Source organism: Palaemon carinicauda, chromosome 27 (genome assembly GCF_036898095.1).
Source record: "Palaemon carinicauda isolate YSFRI2023 chromosome 27, ASM3689809v2, whole genome shotgun sequence".
NCBI lineage: Eukaryota > Metazoa > Arthropoda > Malacostraca > Decapoda > Palaemonidae > Palaemon > Palaemon carinicauda.
In genome coordinates, this window is record NC_090751.1 from 45,748,886 (window position 1) to 45,770,321 (window position 21,436).

The 21,436-nt window shown below is 35.4% G+C and overlaps 1 protein-coding gene across 1 annotated transcript in view; it reads left to right on the forward strand.

Moving 5' to 3' along the window:
• Nucleotides 1–20,556, forward strand: part of LOC137620888 (sodium channel protein 60E-like) — a 196,810-nt gene extending 176,254 nt beyond the window's left edge. The window contains exons 21-22 of the mRNA XM_068351333.1: nt 20,236–20,346; nt 20,503–20,556. Of these exons, the coding sequence (XP_068207434.1) occupies nt 20,236–20,346; nt 20,503–20,556 (165 nt within the window). The remainder of the gene's footprint in view (nt 1–20,235; nt 20,347–20,502) is intronic.
• Nucleotides 20,557–21,436: the final 880 nt, after the last annotated feature.

The window sequence follows — 21,436 nt, forward strand, 5'->3', positions numbered from 1 at the left end:
TATTCACTTAGAGTTTATTTATATGTATGAATGTATACGTATATATAGTATATATATGCACACATGTATGTACAATATGAATGCGTGTATGTATGGATGTATGCATGTCTGTAAATACATTTTGTGTGTGCATGCGGATGTCCTAAGTATATATGTGTGTTTGCGTGTATATACTATGTATGTACGTATGTATATAATCATATGTATGTATAAATCATTCGGCCCATTTGTTCATATGCGGTGCTCATCCTCCATTTTTTATTGCTTTCCACCTGTTTCTGCACGTAATAATCATTCCTTGTCTCTCTCTCTTGTTGGTCCTTTGCTGCTTCTCACAGTGCTATATCACCATTTCATAGTTTTTTCTTCATTTCCATTTCCACAAGCAAAGCTAATCCCATTTTGACATTTCCACGCCTTATATTTTATTTTTTCTCGTTCTTTTGTTTTCTTAGTGGAATTATGCAGCATTTTGGAGTGTTTTAATACAGGTAATAGTGGTACATTTATTATTGGACATGTGTTTTTTTACATTAATCATACTGGTGAGAATTTTTCTTGGCCAACCTTAGAAAATGCTTCTCTTACTGCCACGGCTGATTGCTTCTCCCTTGCTTTAAATGATAGAGGATCCTTATAGTTACTAGGGTTTTATTTTCTCTCTCAAATCAACCCACCGCCCCGTACAATCTACTGTCGTTCCATTAGCAGCTCATTTAACACCCCATGAAATCAGCGAAGTCTCCTCTACGGTCGTCCCTTGGCTGCACCCACCGGGATACTTCATCTGCTCTACCTTACAAGATTACTTTGGACGAAAAAAAAAAAATCTTATTTCACTTGACTGCATTGTAATGAATAATTATAGCAGCGCAATCATCTCAGATGACCTTCTGAAGCCGTCTGGTGTCTGTTAGAATGTGCACTCATACTTTCCTGTCAAGATAATGATTTAAAAACGATTTTTTATTGCAATTCGTTAGCTGCTGGCGGATTTTCCACGTGAGGAGAAGTTCGCGCTCTAACTTTCCTCGTACGTCACTTTAATCCGACAGAGTTTGCAACAGAAGGTCTGCATTATCGTTTAAATTACACATATATTTCTTAAGCCTTTCTTTACAAGAACCGTGGTGAAGGCCAATCACATTTACTGTGGTGAAGGCTAATGTAAATTGTGATGAAGAAAGAGAAAAGGTAAGTTTGGGAATAGAATTTTCACTACTATGAAACTGAACGAACTAGATGGCTTTCCGGAGATGATGAGCAAGTCACAAGAATGAAAATAAAAAGAATATAATGTAAAACTATTCTAAATGCTTGTCAAATGAGAAGCTGAGGAGCTTTCGCACTGTCAAGATAAGGGTCTTCAAATAAAACTAAAAGAAATCCATCACTAATGCCAGTAAACTGAAGATATGCTGGAATTTAGACGCCGAGACACGCCCAGTTGATTTACCTGTTTCCCATTTAATGTATTTTTCTTGTAATGTCTGTCGAATCTTGCTATTACAGTGTAGATAGTGCTGTGTAGTGTTTAGATTCACTGTATGATCACCATTTTTTCAGTTTTCACTGTTGTAATGTGTCTGTAGTGATGCCTTTTTGACCGCCAATCACGCACAATCATTTACGGGTGATTCCATGATGATTTGTCCATGATTTCACTATTTTAATGAAATGTTGCTTTTGTGTTTGTATATTTTACCATCTCTCTCCGACTTGGATCAGGCAAAAAGACATCCAAGGTGAGTGTGAACCTGATATTTTTTTCGTCGTAATTTTCAGGTTATGTAATGTGTTCTGGCCAGGTGTTTTTAGAAGTTGCATTTGCCAATATATTTTCTTATATGTAAGGTTTGTACATAATTTGAATACCCCGAATAATAGATTTTACGAAATGATAGCTCTTAAGGTTAATGTTTCCTCTTTAATTTCTGTGAAGACTTCCTGGTAAGAGAAGCTGTTTATTGGTTATTCTGATCTTGCATGATATAGCAAAAATTTCGTTTGAGTGTGAGCTAAAACTTCAAGATGTAAAACGGATTTTGTAAGAGAAAGACTAAGTTTAAAATAAGAAAATTAAACTACACCTTCCTTACTTCAGCTCTCTCTCTCTCTCTCTCTCTCTCTCTCTCTCTCTCTCTCTCTCTCATATATATATATATATATATATATACATGTACTTGTGTTTATATATGTAAGGATTCCAAAACACCTCATGAGATTAACAAATTTAAAATACTTTTCTTGCCTTTTTTGCCTTGTTTATCCGAAGCTGTTCTTCTGCTGAAGGGTCTTCCAACTAGAATTCCCATATCTTTACTTTCCCATAAAGTATACCCTGTTTGGAATTTTTATGTGATTCATATTGAGAGTTCCCCGTGATTTTATTTCATTTTCCTTGGGTCTAATATGCGGTCTCTTCTGAAGTTCTTTGACTCTAGACATATCTTATGGGACAACGTACTTGATAGGAGAATGTTGTAAGCTTAAAAACGCGGAATTCATATTTCTTTTAGTGTTGGACCACTTTTTTGAGTCATGTGGTCCCTAGGCAGTCATAAGAGTTGAATCAACGATCCCTTTGAAAACTCGTTTTACACTTTTCCACATTCAAAGGTGCAATGGATTGACTTGAGGATTATATTAATTTTCTTAAATATCCCTTCAGTGAGAGAACATATACCCAGTTCATTTTTGTTATTTTTGGTAATTAACTTTCAGGTCGCTATCGTAGTTTTGATTAATTTGGATTTAAGCCAACTCTGACCCATTCTCTCAAAGCAGCCTAAGTGTTGAGTATAGACACAACTTGCAAAAATATTTATTGTTTTCCTGAAGAAAATCGATTGTCTTGTGTGATTTACTTCGACTTCACAAACGATCAATGAAATATGCTGTTATCTTTTTTAAATATTCACTTACGAGTATCTCCTCGTATTTCGGAATTATTATTTCAATGTCCACTGGAGAAGTGTGCAGTGAATGATAATTTTTACACAGCTCATCTCCAAAGGGGAGCATTTCCATACTCCAACTATAATCAAACCTAAGAGTTTATATTCAAATGTTTGGCTCTCAATGAAGTTGTCTTGATTTGTTCCGTCAATTTCCAGTCGCGTAAGCACAAACATAGGCTACACACGTACATACAGTATATATATATATATATATATATGTATATATATATATATATATATATACATATATATATATATATATATATACATACATATATACATACATATATATATATATATATATATGCATATATATGTGTGTGTGTCTGCTCATGTACCAATATAATTATCTACGTATGAACAGAATACATTATTTATATTTTTGCTCTTAATAACTGGTAATTACCGATGTATTTGTTTTCATATACCTCAGGCTGTCTCTTTGGTCCATATCTCCATAGCGTTGTTATCCGTTTGATTTTTCTTTTTATATATATATATATATATATATATATATACATAATCACCAGCCTTCTAGTTCTCACACTACGATGTATGTCCTTTTTTTATTTTTTTTTTTTTATACTTTGAAGTAGAGAGGGGGAATTGAATTGAAGTATTTTGAAGTTTGCTGTATTATCACCCAGGAAACTCATTTTTTTTTTCTCTCTTTAGTGAGGAGATGGGATAACTAAAGATTGGCGTAGATTTCAAAGGGTTAAAACAAAACCTGTTAAAATCGTGTCACTAGTGTATTGGAGCTACATTATATCCGTGTATGAATATTATAAATTAATAAAAACAACATTCAGCCACTGAATTCGAAGCTGACTTCGTGATTTATACTCTTGTATATTTCACGTACAATAACGTCTTACTTCTACTTAATCTTTCGAATTCCGTAATTTCAGCATTGCAATATTTGCAGTTGCTAATAACTATTTCTTTAACCCTTCAGGCCGAAATGGCTTTATTTAATTACTAGAGCAAATAAAACTGTATTTTCTATGAAGATATCCTTCTTAGAGCATTGATATTTATTTGTCGAATGAATCAGGTTAATGAATAGAAATACCATATTGTGGTCGTTCCTTTTATGAAAAAGAACTTAGCCTTTCCCTAGATAAGCAGATCTGAAAACCTTCCGATTCGCCTTCCATATATTTTATTGATAGTTAATCAATATACGGGTTTCCTTCTTGAAATTTGCTATTTACAGTGGGTAGTACAGTGATAAACTTACAGTCGCACAGAGGACAACCTGGAAAATTACTACTCTACAGTGGTTTAGGGTTGGGCATTCGCTTGCCCGGCTGACGTTCTGATGAGTATCTTTTCACATGAAATTAAAGTCGAAAGCTGACACCTTTAACCTGCAATAGCCTCAAGTGTGTATATCTTATTCTATTCTCCTTTACCGGGAAGAGCATAAGAAATCATAGGAATTATAGAATAATCTATACCACACACACACACACACACACACACACATATATATTATATATATATATATATATATATGTGTGTGTGTATATATGTACATATATGTATGTATGTATATATATATATATATATATGTATATATATACATATATGTATGTATATGTATATATATATATATATATATATAATGATGTGTGTCTACATGCTTATGTATATTCAGGATCTATTAATTTATAATCTTTTTCCTGAGTCTTAATGCACTTCCTCCCGGTAACAGAGAAGAGAAAATGATAATACGCACTTGAGGCCGTTAAACCTTACATGATAGATTACGAATGACACAGTTCTCTCGACTTTCCACATCCCAGATATGGAAGCTCTTCGTGTTTCTCAGCTGGAGTTCTGCATGCCATGCGATTGATTCCTTTTCCCTTGTCATTCAGTATTGCCTTTCGCTCTATGTAGTGAAGAAAGGTCCTGCTAAATCCTAGGCATTTACTTGCGTTGATAGAGAAAGCCATTCATTCTTGATCATCACTTCATTTTATTTTTTTCCATAGGAAAATGCGCTAGCCTAATCAGAGTTTTGATGCTGGTTTAGAATATTGATAGAAATTATTTATTATATTCTTATTTGAATGTTTCATTTGGTGGTGGGCAATCTCTTAATTGAATCTTCAAACAGAAAGAATGTATGTTTTTAATTATAGAAGTAAGACAAAACTCATTATCTTTATTCCTGTTTGTAATTAATTCTGTTATTTTTCTATTATCTTAAAATAATATTAATACTAGATCAGGAAATTTTGCTTTAGTTTTTAAAGAAAATCATCTGAGATGTATTATATTTACCGCTATTTACTCATCGTGATTATTTTGTGTTTTAATGATTCCTTGCTGTTAACATCACGGGGTTATAAAGCAGAATGAATCTACCGCGCATTATAGAATCAGTCCCATTGATTAGGATCTTTAATAATTTTGAGGTATGGAATGTATACAACTGAATACCCTATTTTATTGAATTTGTGTTTATCTCTTTTCGTCGGTAGCATCTCAAATATATATATATATATATATATATATGTGTGTGTGTGTGTGTGTGTATGTGTGTATTTATATATGTGTGTGTGTATATATATATATATATATATATATATGTATATATATATATATATATTAGCCAACATGATGCTATCCATGTACAAAACTTCTCCTGTCTCTTTTTTTTCCTTTTCTTATCAAAGACCTCCGTATCTCGTCTACGCTAGTGTTCCCTATTCCCGTAATACTTCCTCCTATCATCTCCTGCCTGTATCCATTCCGTGAAATAAATGCCCTTATCTCATCGCTGGAAGTGTTCGCCATCCCGCTTAGGGGCACTCAGCATTCCTTTTGGAATTAGATGTGGCGATTCTTACCCGCAGAAAACTTGGCTAGGTGCTTGTGGTCCGAATATTGAAAAGAATTTCCAAGCAAGTAACATCCAGGAAATGTAATATTATTTCCGATGGGGTATATTCTCCTATGCTATCGTTTTTTCGTGTATCTAAACATACACGTATGCTAAATAGGAATTTATGTGTGTGTGTGTATAATAGAACCTCGTGTTTTTTTTTCTGTTATGATCCTTATTTCAACTGCTCAAAGGTTGGGATTTTATACCCCTTGGAAATTGTGAATAGAAAAAATATCCCTTTTACAAAAACATAGTAGTAGTACCCTTGAAATGGCCTTGTTTTTGTTATATCGGAGAAACTGGTCTCAGATCAGTAGTTGATATCTGGTGCTTTTTTGGTGGTTGGATGTCTTTATCTATATGTATAATTAATGAAGTTTCCATGTGCTATTATTAATATAATTTTTTTTTCATGGAATTCACCCCTTTTGCATTTATTCATTTTAAAGATTTTCCACTGGGGAGTCTTTTTTTTAAACAAAACATATATATAATTGATTTACGATAACTGTCATAATAAATTTCTCTCTCTCTCTCTCTCTCTCTCTCTCTCTCTCTCTCTCTCTCTCTCTTTGAAGTGAGATTGATCAAGACACTTTATTGGGACACATCACGCTTTCTCTGATGATGACATTAATATCGGGTTCCTGTGGCAAGACTTGTTTTTCCTGGGACACGCTTCCCTTCGACGAACTGAATCTATATAAGTCAATAATGTTACGTAATGGGTTATTTTTTTCTTATAATCGATATTACGTTTGTGTGCATGAACGATGGTATTCTCGGATGTTGATTGCTTTGGAAAATTGACCAAGTATCGACTTCGAAGAATTGAGGCTTTATTTAACAGCATTTCTTTTTTTATAGAGTCAAGGTTGCTTATATTTAGTGTGTAAACCTAGTTTTATTCTGCTTCAAATGACTATCATTGGGGTTTGAAAATTGTGATATCGAATGGTATAATTGATTGTTGCTAGCCTTCCCTTTTATAGACTGAAGTTTAAAACTGACACTTAAAATTTCAAGCCATTTGTGAAGAGTTGCTCTTTATAAATAATTTTATATCCGAAATTTCTTGAACAATACCAAATACACGCATGTATTCATATGGTCATGCATATATATATATATATATATATATACACATACCTGTTTTCATATCACCTATTTTCAAAATACTGTAACTTTCGAATGTATATACAGTATATATACCATAAACACAGGCTGCACTCTATTTAGGTTGATGTCAGTGGGTGCAGTAACTCCGGTTTGGTTTTGCATTCGCCAAAAGCTTTGCATACATTTTGGTTGTAAGTTGTTAGTATAATCGCTGGCAGGAATAGGATTACACGCTCTTCTGAACCTCAGAGTTTTTGGGTCAACATTTGGCTTGCACCACGCTCTCTCTCTCTCTCTCTCTCTCTCTCTCTCTCTCTCTCTCTCTCTCTCTCTCTCTCTCTCTCTCTCTCTCTCTCTCTCTCTCTCTCTCTCTCTCACGCTTCACATAACCTCGACTATATTCGCTTTACCCATTTTTGCTCCTGTGATATCGCAGAAATAATTTTTCCTTTATTGTCCGTATGTTTCTTTTATTAATCGTCTTTTGTACTTTATCATACTTTCTTTAGAATGTAGAATTAACTTAATTGTGTAAATGTTTGTGCTGCAATTCTATTATGTACTCTAGGAAGTTATTACTGTATTACATCATGATGACTGAATCACATCATCAGTATTTTTTCTTAAATAACCTCCATGTTTCTGTTAAATATGAATAACGACGTGGATTATATTTCCCCCTTTGACTGATTTATATATACTGCAGTGTTCCATTTTCTTGATTCCTTGGTCGTCACAGAATTTCAAATATAACATGCAATAGGTATCATTGTTTTATATATATATATATATATATATATATACTGTGTGTATATTTGTGTTTTATTATATATATTTATATAGTATATATATTTGTTTTACTATATATATATATATATATATATATATATATGATAAATTTTGCACATTTTTACGTGTTTTTCATATTCAAATAAGCCATATATATTTTTGATACATTAATGTCTGGATTCTCTTAACGACCTCGGGATCAGAGCCCCAGGCGAAATCACACAAAGACAAGAGCTTGGCTCCGGCCGGGAATCGAACCCTGGTCGGCAAGCTTGTACAGACAGTGACTAACCCACTTGGCCAAGTGGGTTAGTCACTGTCTGTACAAGCTTGCCGACCAGGGTTCGATTCCCGGCCGGAGCCAAGCTCTTGTCTTTGTGTGATTTCGCCTGGGGCTCTGATCCCGAGGTTCGTTAACGACTAACCCACTTGACCAAGTGGGTTAGTCACTGTCTGTACAAGCTTGCCGACCAGGGTTCGATTCCCGGCCGGAGCCAAGCTCTTGTCTTTGTGTGATTTCGCCTGGGGCTCTGATCCCGAGGTTCGTTAACGACTAACCCACTTGGCCAAGTGGGTTAGTCACTGTCTGTACAAGCTTGCCGACCAGGGTTCGATTCCCGGCCGGAGCCAAGCTCTTGTCTTTGTGTGATTTTGCCTGGGGCTCTGATCCCGAGGTTCGTTAAGAGAATCCAGACATTAATGTATCAAAAATATATATGGCTTATTTGAATATATATATATATATATATATATATATATATAGAGTATATATTTGTGTTTTACTATATATATGTATATATATTATATATAGAGTATATTTATTTGTATTTTACCATATATATATATATATATATATATATATATATTGCCTTTCACGGTATATGCAAGTTTGCATTAACCAGCTGCAAATATCAAATATTTGAAATATCACTATGCAGCAGTTGCTCCCATGAAAATCTACAATTCAATCATTCAATGAAAAACAACGACGTTCTTGAACAGATTTAACGTATTCACTTGTGTGCATGCATTAGCATACCTGCGTTTATCTTCCAGAGATCCGATATATCAAGATAAAAACGTACTGTATAAGCAATCTATTAGCTGAAGGTGTCGTTGCCTTACCAAATGGCTCTTTAGTTAGCGAGCGACTACTTTATCGAACGAATGGGAATGCTCGCAGCACCACCGTGAGATTTGGGGAGACGTGATCGCGTTGCTAAATAGCTGTGTCTTTGTACTTCTTGCTTCTTGTTAGAGAAGAGTGTTTCAGCCATTCTTATCCTCCTTTTTCTGCATTTTACTCTTTCTTGTTGATATGCGTTTATTATAAGGTTGGCTTTGTAATTTAGCGTATTATCATGTGTCGATAATTATACTATTTTATCTATTAATTGAATTACTTACCCTGCATTTAACGAATAATTTCCACATTTTTATTTTGAGTATATTTTTCTTCAATAGCTTTTTATGAAATTTTCAACATCAATGATTCAAGTACAATAACCCTGACATGTTCTCTTAATATATATTTTTGAATACTCTTCCAAGTAGGAAATGCTATTAGATTCAATAAACGTCGAAGTTCTTCATTCCTTTGGGCTTCAGTGGATAAAAGAGAAAAGCCTGAGGTGTGCCATTGACATTACCCCCTGGGTATTTCTATGTTAAGAAATTGATAGGTGGACGCCGTAATGACTGCCATTAGGCACGAATGCCGGGCTCGCTTTAGTCCCAGAAGAGATGTGAGTTTTAGTCTCTTAATTTTCCTTAGATCGAGTCGCTCTCATGAGTACTTTTTACCTTTGTCTTTTGTCGTCAGGTAATTCAGGCTAAAGTGGGGAAAAGGAAATTGCAAAATAGCGGTCACAATCATTATAGAGTTGTGTTAATTGCTTTAATGGGGATGTATGTGTTTTATGATTTTATCGGATAAATAGAGGTAGTAAGGTTTTACACCTGCAGTTCTTAATTGGCATTAAGATTATTTTTTTCCGCCCATAAAGGAAGACTTGTTAGTTTATTTGAAATATGAAGGGATGGTGCCATTGCTTTAATTGTCTTTACGTATGTGGAGAATATTTTTTTTTTCTTGGGGGTAAATGGAAATGGTAACTTACCTGTTCATGTAGTACCTTTATTTTGTGTGTGTGTGTATATATATATATATATATATATATATATATATATATATATATATACACAAAAGTTTTCCTCTAGTAAATGGTAATTACAAAATATTTGCAATCACCCAAGAAGGGTCATTTATATGATCGGTAAATATTAACGTTTTGATAATATTTTTACAGTTAAAATTTTTTTTTAACTATTTGCACACAAGTGCTGTATTGAATTTTTCTGCAATTCTTTGCAATTAACTTTTAAAGTGACAGTGGGCTTATAGTATGATAATTTAAACCTTTAATGGTTTCTTCCCTTCAAGTTGTACTTCTTTCTTTGTTAGAGAAGATTACTTCCTCCTGTTGGTTACTGTTGTATGAGTAGTCTCGACTCATTCTTTTATTTTCAATTCACATGACTGCGTTCATTTGTTACTGTTTTAACGATCCATAATGCCGCGGATAATGAGCTTACGTGCTACAACTTCATGTTACCTCCTTTAATTAGAATTACGCGAACTTTTTCTTGCGTTTATGTAAAATTTCATAATGACTGGCCTTCCCCTCCTCCACCCCCCCCCCTTCCCGTCCCTAGTTCTCCATCCCCCTATAGGTAAGAAAGGGCTTTATCGAATGTTGTAAAAGTATTAAACACATTTCCCTAATATACTTGCCTCCAGACATAAATTTACGAGTTTATAAATTTTACCTCTATCAGTCATTTCTAGGAATAGCATGATGTTCTAGAAAACAAAATATCTGCCTCGTTTCATAGAGTCATTATTTGTAAATTTGATTCCTCGGAAATTCAAGAGCGATTCTTGTTAGTCTTTGGTACATGACACGACAGAAATGGATAAATCATACTTTGGGGGGAATATTGGCTTTTCCTAGGAACTAGTAATTACCTATATTCTGTCCCAGAAATATTTTGTAACGAATGTTTCTCCAAGATATAATTAGTGTCTTATTATGACATTGCACACTGTTCTTTCAGAAGTTAATTTTGTTATTTTACACATTGTGGTGGTATGGGAAATTCCAATCAGTAATTATCGTGTATTGATGGAACCCTTTGAATCAACATGTTTTCCCAGTCTGGAATCTAGGTCTTACTGGAAGGTAAAAAGTTTTCGTATATTGATTGCAATTAGTTGGTCACACCTTTTTTTCCTCAGAAATCCAATTCCAATTCATTCGCTGGAATGTGGGAATTTCTAGTAGCTGAAGGAGAAAATTCTCGTGAATTGCAGCATTATGCCCAGAAACTTTTGGTAATTCCAAATCGCACGAAGAATTCCCGTGTTTAAGGTTAACTACATGGGAAGACCCGGGGATAGATCCAAGATTAAGAGGTTTGTGCGTGAGCCGGGTCTTGCGATTAAAGATTCTTAGGTCTTCTGCATTCTGTTCTTCCACCGCCGGTATTAAGAACGTCCTTCTTTACACACAATCATACGTAACGGAATAAAAAAAAAGGCTGTTATGTGGCATGTAACTTCATGCAAATTTTTTCTTTTAGCGCTAAAAGAATGTTTTATCATCTCTCTCTCTCTCTCTCTCTCTCTCTCTCTCTCTCTCTCTCTCTCTCTCTCTCTCTCTCTCTCTCTCTCTCTCTCTCTCTCTGTATATATATATATATATATATATATATATATATATATATATATATATATATATATATATATATATATATATATTGCATGTGTGTAATGTACGTTTTGCTATGCTTCAAGTGGTTTCTTCTTTATCTATTGAAATTATCAAAGAAAAGTATGAGTTCTCTTGCCTACTCTGTAAATTTAAAATTATATTATCATGATTATTACCACAGAAGGTACAACCCTAGAAGGAAATCAGGATGCTCTAAGTCTAAGGGTACCAACAGGAAAATTTTAAAATCGAGGAAAGGAATTATGTAAACCATATGAGAAGTAATGAAAAAATAATGTAACATATCTTAAGATCAATAACAACTTAAAATAGATCTGCCATATACAAACTATGAAGAGAGACTTATGTCAGCCTGTTCAACATTAAAAAAAATCACTGCAAGTTTAAACTTAGGAAGTTCCGCCGATTCAATTGCATAATTTGGAAGATCAATCGACAAGCCGGTCACAGCTGGAATAAAACTTCTAGATTACTGTGTGGTAGGCTGTTGAGCCGTATGATGAAGAAGGATAGTACAATCTGGGAAGATATGATTGCAAAGGATGGTCAATTTTATTAAAAATCTTATACAATAAGCATAAAAAAACTAACTGAACATCGGTATTAAGATTATAGGCTATCTAGATGAGGAATAAGAAATTTGATGGCCTTCAAGTTTTTGTGAAACAAATTAAGATGGGAGTCAGCAGCTGAAAACTAGAAAGGAGAACAATACTCGGAACAAGGTTGAATAAAAGAATTAAAAAAATTCGTTTTGGATAGATTGATCACCGAAAATCTTAAAAGACTTTCTCAATAAGCCATTTTATGTGCAATTTAAGAAAAACAGACGGAATGTGTTCCTAAAAGTATATTAGCAATCAAGAATCACGCCAAAAGTTTTAAAGGAGGTTTATATAGTTAAATAAACATTATCAATGTAGAGATCTGAATCTCTATTAGGGAAAGGGAACATGTGCTTAGTTTAGGGGATACTAATTTAGATGTAATTGGGTTAGCATGCTAGTGTGTGGAAGTGTGTTAGTGGGATGCTCGGTTATTTCGTTCTTCCCATACTTTATTTCATCCATAAGGGTGGAAGATATGAATAGACCCTATGCGAAGCCTGTTTATATGTTTATAGGTTCTATCGGAATATGCATAAAGAAATTCCCTAAAGGATGTGAAGTACGTAGTTCATAAACAGGTTAAAGGGGTTTATAGTTTGTGGTCATTGCTGATTCCCGACACACGTTCGGAACAGCTACTGAGACCCAATTTTTTGTTTTGAAGTAACTTCCTTGTGCCATAGCGTAGATTTTTTGTTTTTCTGGATTTTTATCCTTATGGCTAGGTGATACGGTCTAAGAGGTCATTCAGTGCTGTGGTTTAATTTTGGAGAAACACTGTAGGTGAATGATCACGCCCCCCCCCCCCAAAAAAAAAAAAAAAAAAAAAAAAAAAGCCAACCATTGAATAGTTCTTTCATTGACATTAACCAAGTCAGAGTCCTCCAAATTATCAGACAGTGGAGATGATTGGAGAATATGATTGATGGTCTGGATATTTTCTCCACATTCGCAAGACTGGTCAGTTTCAAGGCCCATTTTCCTAGATTGTCACCTATTCTGGCCACTGCAGCTCTGTTGAGGGCACATCAATCACGTATAGGAAGAGTGCCCATAATAAGACACAAAGATAGAAGCAAAGATGCAGGAATTGAAGTAAATTAGAAGACAGAAAGGGGTACAGTTAGCTATGAGTGGTGTTAGGAACCCCTGCAAAGATAATAACATAATGTTTACTGTGGATCACATGAGGCGCACTGACTGCCTAGCAGCCTAGCCTACCTCCATGATTGAAAGTAGAAAGAAACTATCTACTGCCCTGAAGTACATAATAGGGCAAAATGTTTGATTTTGTGATCAACCTAACCCATATCAACAATAAAAGAAAACGAATCGAGCAGAAATCAAAATGTTGGATTCAGGACACTTATCCTCGTTCGTATCATTCTGTGACGAGCCAAGTGTAAGTCGTGACTCTAAGGCGAAATGAAAGCAACTGAGTAGGCTACTTTATTAAAGACACATCGAGTATATATACACACTAGGTCCTGGCAAGGTCACAAAATACAACATGCTATTTCTTGTCCAACCGGCAACTGGTTCTGTTAACAGTTAACAATGAGAAATAGGTAGACAGGTTCATGCAAGTTGCTGTCAGTGCGAGGGGAGAGCGAAGATACAAAGGATAATATATACAAAAAAGTGAAATGTCATGTACGATCGTGTGACACACGGGTGGTACAGTTTCTTCACAAATACATTTTAATCAATGGGGGCATTCATATATATATATATATATATATATATATATATATATATATATATATATATATATATATATATATATGTGTGTGTGTGTGTGTGTGTGTGTGTGTGTGTGTGTGTGTGTGTGTGTGTAACTTACATTGCGCATTACTACTTCATCACAAGTATTTTGTTGTTTTATCAAGATTTATATCTACATTACATTCTCTCTCTCTCTCTCTCTCTCTCTCTCTCTCTCTCTCTCTCTCTCTCTCTCTCTCTCTCTCTCTCTCTCTCTCTCTCTATATATATATATATATATATATATATATATATATATATATATATATATATATATATATATATATATATATATATATATGTATATGTATATATGGTGCTATTTTATTTGAAATCTCTCGATATAATCTGTACCCTAAATTCAGCTGCATGGTTTCCCTTTAATTCATTAATCATTTTTGCTGACTATTATCCCCTACCTTTTAGGGAGGAAATGATATAGTCAAATTAATCGAGCCATTGGTTTTTTTAAACCTATGGAAAATTAGGCTTAAGTGAACCATTGCAAAGTGAAATTAGGTCTAAAAGGATTTCAATTAAATCATGGTTAAAAATGAAATTTCACAATTGATTTAACTGATGGTATTTAGTTTAATATTTAAAAGTGAAAGAAATCTAATGGATGAAAGAACTTTCTTGGACAAAAGTGAAAAGAAAGGAGAGTAAGAGAGTACAAAGTAGTGTTCTTGATTCCGGGCTGGCAAGTCTGCGTAATTGTAACACACCCAGATTGCCCCAACAGGTCAGCTGGGACCAACAACCCGTTTGGAATTGCCTCCCTAGACAATATGTCCTCTCCTGGGATCCCCGTCTTTCTGTTTGCCTCCTTATTTCCTTTCTTTCTCCTTAGTTTATAAAAGTATTAATCTCTCTCTCTCTCTCTCTCTCTCTCTCTCTCTCTCTCTCTCTCTCTCTCTCTCTCTCTGCTTGTTTCGGATTAGTTTTTCCTCCTTTGAAATCAGTCTGACATATTCGAAACGTAGTAATTATTTATTAACACTTCATGAGTGACCAGATCAATAATAACTACTGCCTATCCCTCCGTAGATAGGAATTTGTTTGTCATCGGTAACAATAACTCTAGGTATGGTAAGTAGGACATTCCAAAATCAAACCATTGTTCTCGAGTCTTGGGTAGTGCCATACCCAAGGTACCATGGTCTTCCACTGTCTTGGCTTAAAGTTCTCTTAGTTGAGGGTACACTCACGCACACTATTCTAACTTTTGTCTCTTCCTCTTGTTTTAAAGTTTTTATAGTTTATTTAGGAAATATTTCATTTTAATGTTACTGTTCTTAGATATTTAATTTTCCTTGTTTCCTTTTCTCACTGCGTTGTTTTCCCTGCTGGGGCTCCTAGGTTTCTAGCATCCTGCTTTTCCTACTAGGGTTGTAGCTTAGCGAGTAATAATAATAATAATATTAATAATAATAATAATAATAGATAATTGGGTCGCTCCAAAATAGCTGCTTAGAGAGGGTGGGTGATAAACTAATTATCATTGTCTGCACTCGCCGCCGTCCTTTCGGTGACCGACTTCCACTGGTTCTAATCTTGTGTTGACTTTGTGTTTAACCTTTCTTATATTAACGTCAGTTGCGTTGGTATTGATAAAATTGCAAATATATGTGTGGTATTTTAATTTATAACTTATTTCCCAAATTTATGTGAAGCTTACGCCAAATTCCCAAATTTATGTGAAGCTTACGCCAAACCAGATTCTGGGATGTAGGCCTATGCTTTTTTCTCTTTTGGGTTAATTTCGATTATATATTGACATATTCATGAATAATGATTGATTTTACTCTATCAATTATTTCATTTCAGTAGCCTATACATTTTTACATTCTATTAGTGAATTGGTTGGTTCGGTATTTTAAAGACTGTAGTGAACATTGTTCCAGTAGCGAATTATCTGCTACGACTGTGGCGGTAGTCGTCGTAAGACCACATTACACCAGCACAGTAACGACTAGTCAGGCCCCTTAGCCGAAAAGATTGTGTTGAGTGACTAAGTCGCACTGAAATTCAGTAATATTGTAAACTAGGTTCTACCTTCCACATCCCGTTCTCACGTTGTCTTTTAGAGTGAATTCGAAGTTTTAACGTGAATTAACCAAACTCTTAATCGAGATGCATAATTGCAGCCTAGCCGTTGCCGTTGTTGTTGACTTTTTTTTTTTTTTTTTTAATTATTCTGCCATCCATTATGAAATATAACTCGGTGTAGCCTACCAAGCAAGCTAAGCAAATTTTGTACGTGAACACCATGTTCTCTAATAATTCCTTCGTTGATTCCGGTCAGTGATCTTGTCTGCACCATCATAAAACGACGAAGGTAAGCAATAATGATATTCCTAAGTAGTATTTATTCTTAAATTTGGATATGTGTAGGATTTTTGGTGGTACTTTTATCTCTGTCAAATCTCAATACATAAACCATACAAGTATTTCACTGTTCAAGAAGATTTGGATGTAAAGGTAAAATCTGCTCGAGTTGGTTGTATTATAACCACCTTTTACGAATTGTTGTTTTACGTCACCCATTGACGGACAAGCTCTGGGGAACGAACATTTCTGAATTAGGGGAGATGAAATTAGATATGTATGAGAAAAAAATTCAAAGCTTCAACTGGAACGTAGCCTACACAAGTAAATCACAGAGGGAGATCATGGTTGTCATGCTAACCTAATTGTTGGTATCCTTCCTTGCCTTGCCGTACCTAACCAAACCTAACCTAACCTTACTTTCCCTAGGGTGCTACATCCTAACTGATATGGGAGGCTCACCTGGACTACTGCAAAAAACTTGACTATTCTCGGTGTGCTCTAAATCATAGAAAATTAATTATATTAATTACTTTGTTTATTTGTCATTCATGTTGTTATCCAAAACGTAGATGGGTATCAATTTTACTACGGAGCCTGGCCCAAAAACTAATTTTCTATTATGATCTTCAATTTTAATAGACAATTGAGTGAAGGGGTATCTATGCATAAAACATTCATGATGAAAGTTAAAGTTGATTCATGCAAATTGCATTTAATTATAATAAAAAAAACAATAATTGATGAGTAAACTCACTAAAATAGTAATCACTGTTTAGAGAACTGAAAAGCTCCTAGTTTTTTTTTTTTTTTTTTTTTCAGAATACTATACTGGGTGAATATATGATAATTTAATTTCTAGCCAAATACATGAACCATATATTTTTCCTACTCGTTATCTTGTGTTTTTTGCATTTCTGACCTTGATTATTAGCAAACCACCCTTTCATGAGTTTTTGGACCCCTTTATTTAAAGACAGTTTTGGGGACGCCAGTGGGATACCAGGGTTTTTTGGGTGGGGAAATGTCATAAACGAGTGATTTTCAGCCGTTATAATGGTCTGAAATGCAAAATACCGACTAAATAACTAGTAGGAAAAATTTATGGTTCATGTAAGTGGCTGAAAACAGGCCAAACATGATTATTCACACTTTAGAGATTTGGATTAGAGTACAGAACTTAACAAACCCACCTAACCTAGCCTAGTAGTTCCAAGGTCACAACCCCTAGCCAGGGGGCAAACCCCCGGATATTCCTTCCCCGGTCACAAACGCTAGGGGGACTGCCCTTCTCAGGTCACAAACTAGAAGTAAATCACAAAAAAATCGTTACATTATGATAAAGTAAGTCACAAATAATTTCTCTCATTAAGCTTGACACCATTGTCTTTTTTTTTAGGGTAATCTTTATAGAAGCTTTGCAGTAGAAAGTGTTAGTTTTCCCAAAAATCAAGTAAGAATCGGACCTTTGCGGCATTATTTCTCGGTTATTTTTTAATATCACCTGAGTAACAATACCTATATACTGAACGGAGAGCATTTCCATCATAATAAATTGCCGACATAAATGAAATCGCACTAACTTTTAAAATAGATTGATGTACTGCACTCAAGTTCCCTCTTGGTGAAGTCTTTGCGTGATGGTGGTGAAGTTGTCACTGAAGAGAAAGGTGGGAAAAAATGGGTGGTGTAGAACAACATCTGGGAACTTAAGAAGAAGAACTTGTAAGCTGTTGATTGGTTTAAAAAACCCCTGACAGATACATCATTGCAAATGCACAGAAACCAAGCATGCGCAATAAGTCCCCCTCAGTCTCTCAGATGTAAATAATGGAGTGAAAAACATATTTTACATTTTAATCTACTGATACGTAAGTTATAATGCCCCTTCCCCTATTAAACATATATAGAAAAATACCAAACTAGCCAGTACTATAGCCAATTCCAGTTTCGCTAGTAATTAAAGTATCATATATTTACCCTATACAGTACTATTATTACCGGACTACTGTACAGTATTATTATTAGATTTTGAAATTAATGAATAGCAGATAAAACCTGACTTGGCCAGGAGTCACCTGGATTCCTAAATCTCCCTTTAATACTTTGAGAATGGTACTATTTACTTTTAATATTAAATTACAAAGTTAGGTTGGGTAGTATGTAATTTCTTGGAACAGGCGATATCTTTCTTATTACTTGTCAAAATGTTTTTCTTAATGGAAAAAATGTTCCTTATTTTGATCCAATATACCATAATACAAAGTTATTTTATTATTTTGAATATTATAATTTACCTTTACCACGGCAATGTTTTCTAAGTTCAGCCCGGTCTCCACGCAAGTCACTGTTAGCTCCTGCTTAGTTTCCAAACTTTCCCGATAGATAGAGCCCGTGTTGTCCCAGGCTGAGAAGCGTTCGTTTTTACAATTCAATGCTGTCCCATCAATATACATTTTCACCTCCAAGTTGAGTTTGTAGTTGGTTGGGACAACTCCTTTACAGTGGCATTTGATACTGCTCTATTAATTATCATGAATTGACAGGTAGAGGAAAGGTCATTATAATGCGTCGTTAGCTGAAGCCACGATCAAATTACTTGATCATAAAATTTCCCCCAAGCATTGCTTCCGGCCTGACTAAGATAACACTAATTGGTCGGCACTCTGTTCCCCTATCAGCTGGTGGTGCAAGTTTGAACATTTATTGATCGGACTTACGTTTTCTCTAATCCCAACGATCAACATTTTTACGCCCTTGTTGAGATTGTAGTTCTTTGGTACAGGTCCTGAAATTATGCCGAACACTAATTTGCTTTATATACAACCAAAGGTTAGGGTAGCTAACATATAAATTTTAGTTAGGATGTTTTGGTAGATTAAGCCAGTGTCAAACAATACAACCTAACTAACCTTTTGTTTCTGTGCGCTTGTAGTCCTCCTTTTGTTGGGGGCTTGATTTAAAAATTTTTAATCACTCCCCCTGGGAGCTGAGATTGACCTGAGCGAGATCGGCCTTTCCAATGCTAACTGCCATGATGGACAGACGTTTTTCCTATAGTTTTTCTTTTAGCTATGTTCTTGAGTTTATTACAGATCAGCTTAATGCATTGACGACAATAAGGTTTTTAGACCTATGGGACTTTACTCAAGTTACCCCAGAATTTTTTCATTTTTTATTTCATGTACTGTAGGGCTCTTAGGTGATTTTAGGGGTCCTGTGAAAAGTGTAAAAGTTGGCGATGTTGCCCTTATGCGTGATTGCTGCAGTGTGCACTGGCCAATACATACTCAATTGAAGGTGCAGAAACCGCAAATGTCGCAAAAAGTTTACAATGCGGCAGAGCTCATTCTTCGAGCACTCGCACCTTGAAGAACGTGAGTTCATTCTCCTTACATGTTGTTGGGTCAAAAGTTGAGCTCAAGACAGTGTTGCTGTGAAGAGGGAAAAGCTTTCTTTTCACAGTCTTGTTGACTGGTATGAATTTTGCTGTGAAGTGTGTAAACAGGTTTGGATTTTAGACCATCAGAAAATTGGCGGACCAGGGCACATTGTCGAAGTGTATGAGAGTAAATTCAGCAAGAGGTTGTATAACATCGGGCATTGACCAGGAAACGCGTGAGACCAGTTCCAAGTGGTTGCGGAACATAGCGCTCAAACCTTTCATTTCGGCGCTCCAAGAGCATGTTCTTCCAAGGACCACTATCATTTCCAACTGCTAGAAAGGCTACCCCAAGGTCAAGGACTAGGATTTTATTAATTTTACTGTTGACCACAGTGTTAACTTCGATGATCCTGATGACCCGACTGTACAAACGAACACTATAGAATTGCAAAGGCGGGTTCTCAAAATAAGCCTGCTTCTAAGATTCGGTGCACAGAAAGGGTTGTACGACAGCTATTTTGGGGAGTACTGTATCAGGAAGTGATATATAGAGAAGTCCATATGACTGTTCAGAGTATTTCTACAGTTGATAAAGCGCATTTACCCGCTTAAAGCCAGTCCTCTCTTCTTGCCAATTCCTGAATCTCCTCCATCCACAATTCATCCTCCCACTAACGCTACTAATGTTCTGCCCTCTGTAAGTCGACCTTCTTCAATTAACATTTGGCCCTCCATAAGTCAACCTCCCTCAAGTAACGTTCTGCCCTCCATCAGCCTTTCTTCCGCAAGTGATGTCCGACCTTCCTCTAGTTGCGCGAATTAAAGTCCTTCTCTTAATCCTCCACCCCGAAAGAGGTTGAAGGCACAAGAATCCGGGGATTTCGACATTAGCGACTACGAATATTAAGGTAATCCTAAGTAACTTTTTTATTATTACAATGTTCTTGAGATATAATTTAGAGTGCTGCCCATTGCTTTTATAGTGTAGGAGAGAGACCTGGGAAGGGCATCTGGGGGCTTGCCCCGGCTAGGGGTTGTGACCTGGGAATTACTAGGTTAGGTTAGGTGGGTGTATGTTGTTTTTATGATAGCGACAGGGATTGGGGTCGCAAGGGGTGGTTAGCACCCCCGTTAGGTCATTAGGAAGGTAAAGCCACAGCTTGTAGGTTAGGTTAGGGGAGGAAGTTTGTATTTGTTGTCCATTTTACTCGCACGTTTCTGACATTCATGCGCTGAGTGGTCCTAATATGTAGAATGTTGGGACAAGCAGTACAAATTTAGTGAATTCTTTATTTCAATCTGTTAATGCCTATGAAAAAGTTGATTGGTTACACGGTTTTTACTCTTTTATGGTGATCGCAACCGTCCTAGTATGTAGTTTGTTGGGACAAGCATTTACAAAACTAGAGAATTCATTATTTCATTTTGTTAAAGTTCCTGTGAAAAATTCGATTGGTGCTATTTTTAACTCTGTTTCCTGGCAATCGTAACCCTGTCCTAGTATATAGTTTGTGGGGACAAGCATTTAAAAAAGTAGTAAATTCAATGCTATTTCATTCTGTGATCATTCCCCTGAAAAAGAGAGAATATCTGACATTTTGTACTCTAATTTCTGGTGGTCCCAAGCCTGTTCCAACAAACTACAAAGGTTCTGTGTGGTTCTTTACATGTCAAAAGGTGAGTGATGAAGATTCTTCACCACCATTATTATTATTTATTTATTTTTACTTGTGAAGCTATGATCATAGTTGGAAAAGCAGGAGCTATAAGAACCAGAGCTCCAACAG